Raw genomic sequence first — 15,003 nt, forward strand, 5'->3', positions numbered from 1 at the left:
GTTTCCTCTTTCTCCGTACAGCCTTTCCAGGAATTTTGAGATCTCTGCCCCCTCCACCCTGAGGCTTGGGTTGTCGCCCTCCACTGCCTGTCTTCTTATAATTTGGCTGCAGATCCTCTCCTAGGGCCCGTGCTTCTCAGAGTCAGTGTGTGGTGTGGACCGCCTGGGTTCTAGTTCCGAGCAGTGCATCTGGGGTGGAGCCCGAGACGCTCCATTCCTGACCTCTCCCACGTGATGCCGATGCTACCGGCCCACGGACGGCCCTTGTAGCAAGTGACCCGGGCCTTTCTGAACATAGTTCATCTTTTAATAGGTGGCAGCCAAAACCTAACTAAGTTGCTGTGGTCGATTTAGAACAGAGCAAGACTCTCAAGTCACTTATCCCAGAAGTTAGCATACAGCTTTTTTAACGAGGCCTAAAGATTACATAGGTTTTTTGGTGGCCCTCCCACATTATTTACTTAGCTCAAATTTACCGAAACCTGTAAGTCTTTGTCCCACAGGCCACTCCTGTGCCCTATTTCCCTTTTACTTATGGTGATGGTTTTTGGAGTTTTAGCGTACAACCCGACATTGATCTTTTTGAATTTCAGCACATTGGATTAGACTCATCCCTCAGGCCAGTTGAAACCACTTTGTTTGCCCCCCAGTGCATTTACTGCCTCTCTTAGCTTGGGGGCTTCTAATGAATTTGATAGACCTCCATTTCTCTATCTGATTGCGCTGGAAACTTCGGTCCATTTGTTGAAGTTCTTTGGTTTAAATCGCTCGTCCATCTTGTTCACAAGAGGATTACGAGAGGCCTCGATGGTTGTCTTAACCAAAGTTCCGATGTATCGTGTCTGATTTGGGAATACTGGGTGGTTTCCACGTAGAGGTGGAATCTGTCGCTCACATGAGGGGGATACCTGTGTTTATCGTTACATGAGAGGTTTTTGAGATGCGTATTGATGTTCGCTGATGACCGGTCACAGTAGCTGTTTATTATTGGGAACTTTGCTCTCTGGGCCGTTCTTGTGTAATATTTTTAAATGCATCGTTCCCTCTCCCGCTTCAGTTTTCCCTCGAGATGTGGTTAGTGTGTGTCCCTGGAAGGTGTTACGGTCTATCAGAAGCTGAAGAAACAGCCGTTACATTGTGTACCCCCTAGAATGTTCTCTTGAGAGTCCCATCTTCATTGAAAATAAAGAAGTTTTACGTTCCCGGTGTACCTGTCCCCTCTGGTCGTGACCTTCCACCCAGTTGGGTTGATGTCAACTCTGGCCCCTCCCTCCCTCCCGCCCCAGATTGGCTTCCCCCTCCTCTATGTGGGGGTCTACACCATCCCAGGCATAGCTGCCCTGCCTGTGTGTCTGAATGCTCCTTGGGAGGAGGTGCTGTGAGTCAGTTCCACCTCATAGACGATGACATGTGTCGCCTGGGAGGAGTTGGATTCTCAGCAGCAGTCACCACCACAGCATGCATGTGACCATCTCAGAGATCAGCTGGACTGTTCACCTCTGCTGATACTGGGAACTGGTACACGGCGTGTTGTTCCCGTCACCTGCCTGCTTTGTTCTTTTGTGGACCCCTTTGTTGATGTGGTACCACTGAGGCCCTCCTCTGCCAGGCTCTGGGCATCCAGTGGCCTGAGGGACAGCTGCGGCCCCTGCTTCTTGCAGAGCTGGCTTTCATGGGTGGAGCATCCCCGAAACCCCACCCCTTTGTAACAAGAGCTTTAAGAGAGGTTGACGTTTTCCTTCTGTGTGCCTTTCTCCGCAGGTTTACATCCGGATAAAAGACGATGAGTGGAATGTGTATCGGCGGTACACAGAGTTCAGGGGTTTGCACCACAAGTTACAGAACAAGTACCCTCAAGTGAGGGGCTACAGTTTCCCACCCAAGAAGGCCATTGGAAACAAGGTACTGTCACCACAGGGAACCGGGGACACCCCGGTGCCTGATCTACACGCACGTGCCCCTCTAGACACAGGTCTCGGAGGTTGGCACATAGAAGAAGAAACAGGGACAGAGAAAACACCTTTAATTCCACAGCGTGTCATGTTTTGTTTGTGCACGCCCTCTTACTTCTCTAGGACAGGAGTCAGCAAGCATGTTCCGCTAAAGGGCCAGAGAGGAATTGTTTTTGGCTTTGCAGACCATACTCCCTTAGCTGAAAATACTCAGCTGTGCCACTGGAGTGTGAAAGCAGCCACAGGCTGTTCTGACCTGGATGGGCGTGGCCGAGTGCCAATAAAACTTGATTCATAAGGTGGCACCTCGATTTAGCTGATGGGTCTGTTTTCTGATGCCTGTTCTTGACCAAAAAGATGTTTTCTGGCTTTTATCCGTAGTTGTCAGGTTAGTTATTTGGACTCATGAATGTGGGTGGGGTTACTTCCCAAATACTTGTGTCGGTATAGGGTTGTTTTCCTTGTGAAGGTTAGTGATTTAATGACGTCATGCGTTTCTGGGGGGTCATCCAGGCACCCTGGAGAAAGGAGGTGCTAGCCCTCCATGGACTGCCAGCCGATGAGTGCTCGTTGGTGCAGAAGTGTCTCCCGAGCACCATCACGTATCACGGCGGGGAAGACGAGCTCAGGCCTTGTCGGGGGGCCTTGCGTCGCCCGCTTCGGCCACTGGTGTCATTTTGTCGTCCTTCATGTTTGCTTAGAGCGGCACTCCTCCGTCTGGGCCACACTTGGAATCCCATGAGTAGCTTTAAGAGCTCCTAAGACCTGAGTCCCTCACTCCCGGTGAAGTGAGGCAGGGGCACGGAGGGCTGCAGTACGCAGCCGCGCTGGAGAACGCCTGGCTTCGTGTCTGGTAGGGGACGGGGACACTTGTGCAAGCGCAGGATACTGACGAGCTGGGCAGGGACAGTTGAGCCAGAGGAGGTAAGATCATGATCCTCATGAGGACAGGTGAGAAACTGGGCCTTGCACGAGGCACCCCCCTCCTACCGTGGTTCTCAGAGAGTGGCCCCTGACCATCAGCATTCCCCGGCAACTCGTTAGAAATACCGATTCCCTCCAGTGCCTGGCTCATTTGGTTAAGAGTCCAACTCTTGATTTTGGCTCAGGATCTCGAAGTTTGTGGGGTCAAGCCCTGCTTTGGGCTCTGCACTAACCGCACAGAGCCTCCTTGGGATTCTTTCTCCTCTCTCTCTCTCTCTCTCTCTCTCTCTGTCTCTGTCTCTGTCTCTGTCTCTTTCCCTCTCTCCCTCCCTCCCTCCCTCCCCTATCCTCCCCTTGTCTGCCCTTGGTTTGCTCACTTGCTCGCAAAAATAAATAAACATTAAAAAAAAAAAAAAAAAAGAAACACCAATTCCCAGGCCCCACCCCAGACCTACTGAAATACCAGCTCTGGGCAGGGGCCCAGAAATCTGGCTTTAGAGCTGTGTGGTGGTGATGCCTCAGCAAGCGTAAGAACCACGATGCTGTCGCACTGACAGAGTCGTGTGGCAGATCCTGTGTGTGATGAATTTCCTAGTTTCTCTCTTGAAGGGCCACCTTGCTAGAGTTTTCCTTGGACCTTTGTCTCCCAGAAAACCAGAGCAAAAGCTTTGATAACCACTATGAACACTTGGGAATTCTGCTGGGAATACCGTTACTGTCTATTATGTTTACGTGTTCATGGATTTCTTTGCTTTTAGATTAGAAATCCTATCATGTCAGGGTCTGTTAGATCTTAGTTTAAACAGTTATAAAGCAAGTTTATCTGAGGCCTAGAATAAATGTGCCATTCCATTATTTTCCTGAAGATAAGTGAAGTTGAGCCCATAAAAACAGAAGGCTTAGAAATTCTACACTTGTGCAGAGCAAGGAGGACAATAATTCTTATGAAAAGGGGGAAAAATTATATACTGGTTTAATCTAATGACTTGGAGGCTCATACAAATCTTGGGACCCATCCAGAATGCCTGAGAATGTCATAAAACAGAATTCTGTGTAAGCAGCTTATTATCGTGATAAGATAATGTCATTTGCAGGAAGCCTTCTGCTATAGCAGCCACTCCATGACCCTCGGGGAGCTCGGCCTGTCTGTGTCTCACTAAGGGAAATCAGGACAAGGCTGAACCAGAGACGTTCAGGTGGAGAGATGTGTCGCATTATTTTTGCCTCCCGTGGCTGCCGTACAAACGTGGCCCCTGTTTAGGGGTCTAAAAAACACAGATGTATTTTCCTACACTTCTGGAGGTTAGGTCCAGAATCCATCTCCTGGGGCTAAAATCAAGGAGTCAGTGGGGCTGGTTGTTTCTGGAGGCTCCAGAGGAGAGTCCTTTCCTTTTTTAGCTTCTGGAGCCTGTCCGCATTCCTCAGCTCAAGGCCTCCTGTGTCTTCAAAGCCAGCAACCTTGCAACGCTGACCTCATTTTCTGTCTTATAGTATCTCTGTGTCGTACCTCACATAGTACCTTTTCTGACTCCTCTCCCTCTTATAGGACCCTTGAGATGACACTGGGTCCACCCAGATAAGCCACCATAATCAGTCTCAGGATCCTTAACTTAATCACATCTGCAAAGTCCCTTTTGCTGAATAAACTGAGAGTATTGTATACTCTCAGCTTCTGGGATTAGGCATCTTTGGGTGCCACAGGCTTTCTCTGCAGAGCAAAGTGACCCCTCCCACTCTGGATCTCCAGGCAAGCCTAATAGTTATGCAAAACTTACCTCAGACCTAAGAAACCTACCAACACCACCCCCCCAGGGACAGGGATGCAGTGACTTTCCCCTCTGAGTGCGACGTCCCCAGCCTAGCTTCATGCTGTCCCATTCTTGTCAATCCTGGGACTGACTGAGCAGCTGTGGGCTTTTGCCCTGTGAAATCTGTGTGAGTAGGGCTCTGTCCACCCTCCACCCCCGACCCTAGTGCGACCCTATTTGCAAATAAAGGAACTTGGGAATTAAAGATACCATGCTGGTGGGCCTGGCCTGGTTCTTCACTACATTTTTGGTCCTGCTTCCCATGTTCAGGGGTGGGCCTGACAGCTTGCCTGCAGTCACAGGGCCTCTGCCTCTCGTCCAGTCTGTGTGGCCCTTTGCTTTAGAGTTGGCCGGTTGGCTTCTGATTCTCTCTCCCTGCACATTTGGCTCACTAAGACTTACCCACTTCCCTGAAGTACACTTTGGCTGCTCTCCAGGACAGATGTGAGGGTTTATCTGATTGTCAGGAGTAGATTGAGTTAGCAGGCAGGACTTCAACATCCGACAAAAGCTACTGATGAATCCTGTTAAGAGACAAAGCCTGCACTCGCCTCACCAGGACCTACAGGCTCAAGATACCTGCCTTGATACCCTGAGGGTGAGTTTTCTTTCTAAATTGGTCCAGAGAAGTCAGCCACCTCAGAAGCTTTCCCTTGACTAGGTCACTTCAAGAAGGTCTCCCTTGCCTCTTGTACCATTAAGGTACTCAGGCTTGACTTCTTTGTGTGGATTGTGTTACAAGTAGGTTGCTGCTGTTAAGTCTTGGACCCATTAAGTGATTCAATCTGGGATCCATGGGCCTGCACAGGAAAAACTAACTATAGTTTTTTCAAACTCATCATATGAGTATCTTCCTAGCCTGAATTTCTAGGTATTTTCCCAACGGTGCCACCATTGTCGATTGTCTGCCAGTTACAGAATCAAAACGTGATCTGACCCCAAGTTTGAACTTTTTTTTATGTGTATTTATTTTTTGAGAGAGAGAAGGCAGGAGAGGGCAGAAAGAAAAGGAGAGAGAGAATCCCAAGCAGGCTCCACGCCCCCAGCACAGAGCCCAGCGTGGGGCTCAAAGTCATGAACCGTGAGATCATGACCCGAGCCGAAACGAAGAATTGGACACTTAACCGCCTGAGCCACCCAGGCGCCCCAGTTTGAACTTTTTTTAATTGGTGAAACAGCCCATTGTGTAGTTCATGGATGCAGGATTTGTCTTTAGCACAGAATTTCTTTTGCCTTAGTACGTCATGCACGTGTTTAATCATAAATACCCACAGCACTCACTAGAGCCGCCCATGCCTTTAGGTATCACATCAAACTTGAGTTGTGTCGAGGTAGTTTCTTGAACACCAGTCCACCGCTTGCTGTTCATTTCTTCGTAGCTGAGTCAAACAAGCCGCAGTAGCTGTGTATTAACGTTACTCATTAAATCTGAAATATCACAGGCATGGGGCTTGTATCCATTGTGAGATAGTCTGGGTTAGGCTGAAGTAACGACTTTGTGGTCTTGGCAGCCTGAGCCAACCAGGATTTATTTTTGGCTCGTGTTTTATGCCCATCATGGGTTGGCTGGGATCTCTGCACATCATGACATCAGGAAACTAAGGACAAGGGAAAATCATACACTGGCTATTAGAGCTTCTGCCCAGACGTGATACATGTCAATTCCACTCCTTTTTCATTGGCCAAAGCCACTTACTCAGCCATGTGTAATGCCAACGGGGAGAAGGAGTCCAGTCCTCCCATGTGTCCAGGAGAATTCGAACTTTTACCATCAGCTCTCATGACCCCTACAAGGTGGGGGGGCACTTGTCTCGAGCCACATTTCTGAGCAGGGTGGGGATAAGAGGAGAGCACGACCCCACCAGCCTAAGATGGGCATGCCAGGTCCTGTGGGTCTCCTTCCACAGAGTCCCTCTACCCCTGCTTCGGTTATCCTCACACAAGCCCGGTCCTGTCTGGTGTGGGCATTTGCAACGGTTGCCCTTTTCCACTCTTGCCTGCTCCCATCCATCCCCCTGCTGAGCCACAGTGAGGTTTGTATGACATCAAATCAGATGATGTCATTGTTGCGTAAACCCCCCCTCCCAGTCGCACCTTTGGCAGTTAAATTCAGGACTCCTTATGGCCTTCGAGATGTCCCCTGACCTGTCTCCCACCTCTTCCCGTACCTTCTCTCATGCTCCGTCCTCCCTGTCTGTAGCCAGCCACACTGCCCTCCTCAGACTTCCATGCTGTTCTTACCTTGTGGCCTTGGCATCTGCTGTTCCCTCTGCATGGATTGGCTCCCCCACCTCTGCATGGACGGACCCTGCAGATCGTTAGAACTCCCTTCCAACTGCCCTCATCAGTGCTGCCCCTTGAGTCACTCTCCAATCCATTAGTCTGCTGTAATTGTCCCCTAGCACGTACTATCACTCTAAGTGATTGATTTGTGACCTTGAGTAGTATTGTCTCTCTGCACTGGAATGGAAGCTCATGACAACAGGGCCTTGGTCTGTTCACTGCTCTCTCGCCAGCTCCTAGAATAGCTTCTGCCCCCCAGAGAGACTCATGGTCTGAATTAAGGAATAAGGGAACACACATTAAATGGAAAAGTTTCCCTGTTATTTTCTTCTTCAAGTTGCTGGGTCTTGGCACAAATTTTTTAAAAAACTGAATTGCCCCACTGGGTATAATAGCTTTGGGGGTAACTGGGGAGGTGCTTTTGCAGAACGGGCCAGAGGCGGGCAAACTTTTGCAGAGCGGAAAGGTGGCTCTCCAACGGTCCAGAGGAGTTGGCCGTCAAGCCTCCCTGTCCAGGGAGACTCGGCCAGCATGAGGGGTTAAGGAAAAAGACTCGTTTCTGATGACGCTACTGCACGTCTACCTTATTGCTCAGCAAGAAATAGATTTGAGAGGCTGTCATTCCTTCTTAGGGTAATGGAGTCAGTCTCTGAAAGTTCATTTAGCATTAAGGCAGGGCAAATCGCTTTCCCCGGAGCCACAGATAATTCAACTTGTTGGACGAATTATGCGTCAAAATCCTCATTAAAAACACATAGACCAGTGTGTGCTGGAGGAACCAGCTGGCATCACGGAGCCGTGGGAGCCCCTTTGCAGCTGAGAGGCGCAGATTTAAATGCAGCTCTGGGGGTGTCCAGCCCCCAGCGGAAGGAACTTTCAGCGGTGGGAACAAGTGGGTACCTGGAGCAGTGTTGAAGGTGGTCGAATTTTCCACTTAGAAAAGCTTCTGGAATGTAGGGCTGTCATGCTAGGTGTGAGGGGGACAAACGTTGTCCAAAGTAAGGTCTCTGCCCTCACAAAGTTCATGACTTTGTGGGGAGAAAGACTAGTAAATAGGTCCTCGCAGAAGAGTCCTGCGAACTAGGGGAACCAGGGCCCCTGGGGCGGTCTGGAAGGGGGGCGGTGAGCAGGGCTGCCTTCTGCGCGGGGCCAGCAGGATCCTGGCGACAGAGCTTACCAGTGGGAAAGCGGGCTCAATTCATGGGTATTCTTTCCTTTGTGCCCCGTATTAGCTTCATATTGCTGCTGTAAGAAGTCACCCCAAATCTAGTGGCTTTAAACAGTACACATGTATTGCATGTACCTTCGAGTTGAGGAGGTCTGAAATAGACATCGGGCATTAGTGGGTTGAAATCACGGTGTCAGCAAGGGTTGCATCTCTTTCTCAAGGCTCTAGAGGAGACTCCCTTTCCTCGCCTTTTCCAGCTTCTGGAGGCTTGCCAGACCCCTGGGGTCTCCCTCCATCTTCGGTGCCCCATCTCTACGCCAATTCTTGCGTCGTAACATCTTTGACTACAGTCAGGAAACGTTCTCTGCTTTGAAGGAGCGTGATCAGATTGGGCATACCCAGATAACCCAGGATAATCTCCCCATCTGAATTTGTGACCTCTTTATCACCTTAGTCCCCTCTGCAGAGACCCCTTTGCCATGTAAGATAGCACATTCACAGCGATCGGGGCGGGGAAATTTGGCAGGGGGTAGGGGGACGTTTTTCTGCCTACCTCACAGCTCTCTTTCCTTGTCTGAGGTATAGGTACTTACACATGGGGAGGGGGAGGCACGGGGAGGTAAAGTGACTTAACCAAGGCCATCTCGCTGAGCTGGCCACTTAAGGTGATAAGTGGCTCCAGGCAGACGGTCTCCAGAGCCCCTGGCACACAGGGATCCACAGAGCTCCATGGCGGGTGGATGAATGTAGATTGACATTGACTCCTGGAAGTCACTCCCTCAACCCCACCGATGTGGAAATCTGCCTCTCCCTCTGTGGCTCCACCCCTCTCACCCACACCCCGCCCTGTCTGACTCAGGAGCCATTGGTACAACTAGAAACTGCCGCCCTCACGGTTGATAGAAGCTTGTATAAGCTTTCCTCGCAAACCGAAGCATCTGGAGGGATGGTCGTTCGTCCATTTGTCCATTTATTCATTCAACAGGACTTTGCCAACTGTGACAATCAGACACAGAAAGGAAAAGGCTCCTACTGCTTGACTAGATGGATGGCATCGGGCGAGGTACTTGATCCGTCCCTGCCTCAGTTTCTCGTCTACATACCGCTTCTCTCTAGTGTTGTCATAAGGACTTACGGTGGTAAAATTGCTAAAATACTCACAACAGCGTCTACACAGGGTCAATGCTGTGTACGTGTTGCTGAAGGGGTGTAGAGGCTGGCGGTGAGGCTGAAGAAGCTGACACAGGAGCACGTCCTCATGGCAGAGTTTGCAGTGGGTGAGCCTGACACAGGTGGTCCTTCCAGAACCCTCACAGCCTGTGTTTCTGTGTGTAGTAATACCAGCCATCACATGCCAGGCGTGTGCACGGTGGGGGCTGTGTCTTCTGTCCTTCCCTGTGTCCTTCTTGTTGAGTCTCATGCAAGATGTCTCAGAGGTGAGGAAGCTGGGCTCAGGCTGTAAGCATCCTGCCCGGGGTCCTGTGGCCCCCATCGGAATTGAGTCACACGCCCGTCCCAAAGACCATGCAAACTGGCGGGAGAAAAGAAGCTCCAGTTGAACGAAGCTATAAACTCTAGTTTGTTTCTCATTTGACACTCTGCCAACCGCTGTGTAAACAGTCCCGGTACTTAATGCATTAAGCGAGAAGAAGAATGACATTGGGCTCATTATACATCACACATTTGTGTTACTCTTTAATACAGCAAAAGCCTCTTAAGATATTTTCCAGGAGAGCAGTTGCTAAAACCATCTTGCCAGAGCAACGGTCTCGGGAGAGAGACACGGAGGAGCCTCAGGCTTGGAGTGTGTATATGGATACGTATGCAAATATGCATAGGTATTTAAAAAGGGAGGGTTCCTGGGGAGTGCTTCTCTGTAATATCAAATTAAAATCCCCCCAAAAAAAATTAAGGTCCGTTTATAAACCAAAAGTCCAGAGCTGGCAACTAGAAGTGTATTTGCTGCTCTGTTGGCATCCTGCCTGTTTTCTGCGTGTAACATGTGAAGAGGTCAAATCCAAGCTGACCTTTTCGGTGATCTCGGGCCACAGACCTTGCAGGCGCCTCCCCCTCCTGGAAGCCTTCCCCAGACTCAGAGTGTTGGCTGCCCCACCTCAGGTTCCCTCCCCAGACTCCCTCATGGCTGCCTGATGCACCCTTCTCTCTCTCCACCAGCCCCATGGAATTAGAGCAGCACCTGGCCTGTTGGGTCTCAGTCTTGCGGCATTTGACGCAGTGCGTGGCCCGTGGCGGGTGCTGAGTGAAACGTGTTTGATGAACGTAAAACCCAAGCCACGTAAGAGCTGGTGAGCCGGACCATTGTTGTGCAGTTACTGGTTCCCTTTCTCCCCTGTTCCCTCCTTCCCCTTAACTTCGAGGTCTTTGGTAACCGTTCAGATGAAGGATGCACTGGCCTTAGCGGCCCGCTGGATATGAACACCGCACCGTGAATGTTGGCACTGTCCATGCCTGGTGACAGAGATGAGAGCTCCATGACAGATCTGGGGTCCAGCCTTGCCAGGTCACCAGCCAGACTGGGCCGCCTCCCTGGACTTGGCCCATCTCAGGCCGAGCTCAAGGCCTCTGATGCAGCAGCGGTGAACCCACTGGTTTGGAAACTGACGTGAATTACAAGGCACTTGATTCTCCGCTGGGCATGAAGTGTTGTCCAAAATATTTCTGGGGCTGTTAAATTACTTGTAGGTCATTACCTACTCTTCCTCCTAGCTCTGAAGGCCTTCAGAATGTACTTAACCCATGTTCTATCTGTTATTTTCCCTCACATTTTTGGACAGCTGATTAAAATCACAACGTAGAAGAGTACTTGTGAGCTCTTACTCGCTTCTTGAATAATTGAGAATAATTGCTACCTCCCAGCTCAGGACTGCCATTAATATTTGGGGACTGTGTATTATAGTCTTGGTTCATCCTCAGCAAGCCGGAGAAAAACATGTTTAGTTTCTCAAGTCGCCCCCATTGGTCTGTGAGAGTCCAAAATGCCTCGTGTATGGAGGAAGTTGCGTCCTTCCCCTCGACCATTTGCATTTTTAGAAGGCATACGGTACAGGGGTTAAGAGTTTGGGCTTTGGCATCTCACTGGCCTCACTTCAGACGCGGTCTCTGGTACGCACTGGCTGCATGACCTCCGTGTGCCATCGGCCTCCACGAAATGCAGCTGTCTCAGCTGTCACGTGGGTTGTGGGTATTGCATCATGGGATCTTGTGATGATCTACCCAGCATATCCTGAACCCTCAAGTGCTAGCTTAAAAAACTACGTCTCAGCAGAGGCTCGCTAATTGGGTTTCCATTCTCTTGTAATTCGTGCTCTGACCTGACCAGGCTTGGCTCTCCTTCCTCCCCTCTTCATTCTTCTCCTTGATACGGTGGGGTGTGTGTTTTCTTTCTCCTCTTTCTAAAAATTATTTTAAAAATTGAGTTATAAATGCTTTCAGTCTTACGTGTATAGATGACAGGTTTGCACAAAATGAGCGTACCTGCACGAACAGCACGGACACCGGGAAATACATCATTGGCAGGACTCCAAGCCTCCTTCTGTCACCCCGCCAGCATGGCCACCATCCCCCTATCTAGTCCATAGATGGGTTTTGCCCATTATAGGACTTTATGTAAATGGCACCATAGAGCATGGACTCCTTTGTGTCTAGCCTCTGTCACTGTTATATCTGTTGACATTCAACCGTGTTGTTCCAGGTAGCAATTGTTCTGGTTTTTTTCGTTACCGTGTAGACTTCCATTGTACGGATTTATCACAGTTTATCCTCTCCTTTGATGGACGTTGGGTGGCTTCCAGTTTGGCTCAGTTACACATACTGCTGTAATTAACACCTCTGTGTATGTCTTCTTGTGGTGGTTAAGTGCTGGTTTCTGTGGGTCCACACACGGGAAAGGAGTTGCTGGATCACAGGACGCTTACGCTCCACATCAGTAGAGAGTGCTGAAGAGTTTCCCGAAGGGGTCACACTGTGGTGATTTCTTAAAGAAAGAGGGGGGAAATGCAAAGAATAAGGTAACAGGCACCCATATCCCACCGCCTAGATTTAACCGCTGTTCACGTTTTCTCCAATTTGCTTCTAAGCTTTCAAAAATGTATTTTCAAATACACTGGGTATTTCAAATGTGTCCCAGAATGCATAGCCAAATATCATGAACACACACGTATCGTCATCCTCATTTAATAAAGTTAGTGTTTAGGAGTTAAACATTACAGATCTAGCTGAATCCCCTCCCCCTGCCACAGGGAATGGTTCAATGGAGTTGTTGTGTGTCCTTAGTGTCTGTGTATCCTTCCTGTATGGAAAATACATACCTTGTCTTTTTCACCAGCACTCCCTTTTTGAGGTTGATGCGTTCAGATGCATAGCATTCTAATCCGTGAACTTTAGCTGCTGTACTTACTGACATTCTGTTGTATGAATATTCACCGTCGTATTTATTTTTTCTCTCTTTGATGAGCAGTTAGACGGTTCACAGTTGTTTTCTGTTCAGTTTCTCCTGGGTACGCACCGATGAAAGCGGCTGCATACTCACAGCGCCTGCCTACCTTCACCTTTCCTGGCTGTGGGCAGGTTGGTCTCCAATGGGATGGTACCAGTTGTTCGCTCCCAGCCAGGGGCATCAGACTCCCATTGTTTCACGATGTCAGCGACACTCGGCATCGTCAGACTTACAACTGATTTATGTTTTGCTAACACACTGTGTACAGAGTGTCAGCTCCTCGTGGTTGTAATGCCCATTTGCCTGGTCACCAAAGAGGCTGACGATCCGTTCATGTGTTCAGGCCATTCAGATTTCCCCTTCCCTTCCTTGCCTATTTGTACCTTGGGGGTATTACTCTGCTGGAGTTTCTGTCGGACTGGTTTTAGCATCTCCTTTTGCTTTCCCGATGCCAGCCTCCGTGTATGCCTTTAAAAAGATATGACTCGGGGTGCCTGGGTGGCTCAGTCGGTTAAGCGTCCGACTTCAGCTCAGGTCACGATCTCACGGTCCGTGGGTTCGAGCCCCGTGTCGGGCTCTGGGCTGATGGCTCAGAGCCTGGGGCCTGCTTCCGATTCTGTGTCTTCCTCTCTCTCTGCCCCTCCCCCGTTCATGCTCTGTCTCTCTCTGTCTCAAAAATAAATAAACGTTAAAAAAAATGTTTATTAAAAAGATGTGACTCTCGCGTCCTCCTCCAAGAAGCCCCTCTTGCTGGCCTGCCTCTCCTTCCATGTGTCTCCCTTTCCCTCCGCAGCGCCCCCTGCCCCCTAACGCTTTAGTGCGCACATTAAATGCTGCCTTGCTGGACTGATTTTCCATGAGCAACAACCGCTCGTCGTCCTGCACATAGCAAGATGCTGGCGTGTTGTCATGATTGGGGAAGGCGACATCGGCGGGTATTTGCATGAGAGAACACTAGGCCCCGCATTGTGTTCTCTCATGTGGACCCAGAGTAGACCCACTCCCGGCTCCTGTCTCTCAGATGAGGTCCCGAAAGCTTTGACCATCCACGGACTGTTGGGCACAATTTCCTCTGCCACTTCAAGGAGCGGCTGTTCCCTGCCAGTTACCAACTAGGTTAAGCTTGGCCGCCCCCTTGGAACTTCCTCATTGTTTAATTTCTCAGCTCTTCCCCTTTCTGAGGGAAAGTGAAGTTCTTTTTTGTAATGAGTTTAGAAGTTTTTTTGAGTTAAGTCCCGGATCCTCATAAACTCACGGAAATGGAACCGTTTCAGATTATAAAGGAGCCCTTGATGCTGGCTTTTAGCTCTCCCTCATGAACTGGGCAGCCTTCTTCTCCGCAGCAGGAAGTAAACAAACCCTTCTTCACATCATCACTGCCATCTTCCTAAGAATAGCGACTATTTATTGAGTGCTAACTACATGCCCTGTGGGGCGACAAGGGCTTTGCACGTTCATTTCATCCCACCAGCATCCTGGGGGCCCAGGAATTATTATCCCTGCCTCCCCTCCTGCCACTGTGCCTGTCGCCCTCTTAGATCTTGAACCCTCAAGCTCTTTCTTGCCTCTGGGGCTTTGCTCACACAATTCTTTCTAGAATATTGCATCCTCCACCTGTCCCCTGGGTCTTTCTCATCTGTCAGGCTTCAGCTTAAACTCTGCCCCTCAGAGAACCGTTTCCCAGCTGTCCTGCATAAATGACCCCCGCCCCTGCCCCCCCCCCCCACAGTGGGCTTTCCTGGCCCCTTGTTTTTTCCCTTTGAAGCATCAGCTATAGTTACTCATTTAAACATGGCAGGTGGAGGGGGAGCCCTTGAAGGATTCTAAGCAGAGCAGTGACAAGATTTGATTTGTGTTTTGGAGACATTGCTGCCATGTGGAGGATGGCGTGATGGGGGGTAAGCAGGGAGACCCTTGCTGGGGCAGGGGCAGAATGTCTGTACCTGGTGCCAACAGGTTTGGGTCAGTGTAGCGCCCCTGAGGACTGGGAGAGCGAAATTAGCAGACCTGGAGATGTGAGGTCTTTCCAGAGACAGGGTCCTACGGAAAAGACAGATACATGCAGAGGTGACTATAACCTGTGGTGTGATGGTCCTGTACTCACTCTGTGGGCAAAAGCCCCAGCTCAGAGGTGGTCAGCTGGCAATCCTCAAGACCATATTCCACCTGAGATAGGCGCCAAATGGTGAGGACAGTAACAATGATAGTGATAATAGTAAGCCCCTGTCTGCAGCTTGGAGCCCACCCATGCCCCAGCAAGGAGAGGCTGGTCTTTCTCTTGATCTCAGATTTCCTTGTGGCAGCAGCTGGCAGAAGCTGACCGGGGGCTGGCCCTTAACAAGGGGCGTGTGTGCCCCGGGTCACCAGTCTGCCCTGTTTCTCTCATTTCCTAGTCCCTGAAAGCTTTTGAAT

At 49.9% G+C, this 15,003-nt stretch overlaps 1 protein-coding gene across 4 annotated transcripts in view; it reads left to right on the forward strand.

The window, feature by feature from the left end:
* The window catches only part of SNX29 (sorting nexin 29), a 499,743-nt gene that overhangs the window by 415,737 nt on the left and 69,003 nt on the right, over positions 1–15,003 (forward strand). For all 4 annotated transcript variants that reach the window (XM_019468619.2, XM_053894354.1, XM_053894353.1 and 1 more), the window contains one exon: positions 1,762–1,902. In XM_019468619.2, coding sequence (XP_019324164.1) covers positions 1,762–1,902 — 141 coding nt within the window. The remainder of the gene's footprint in view (positions 1–1,761; positions 1,903–15,003) is intronic.

Source organism: Panthera pardus, unplaced genomic scaffold, assembly GCF_024362965.1.
Source record: "Panthera pardus isolate Hobbes unplaced genomic scaffold, ASM2436296v1 HiC_scaffold_5, whole genome shotgun sequence".
Classification (NCBI taxonomy): Eukaryota; Metazoa; Chordata; class Mammalia; order Carnivora; family Felidae; genus Panthera; species Panthera pardus.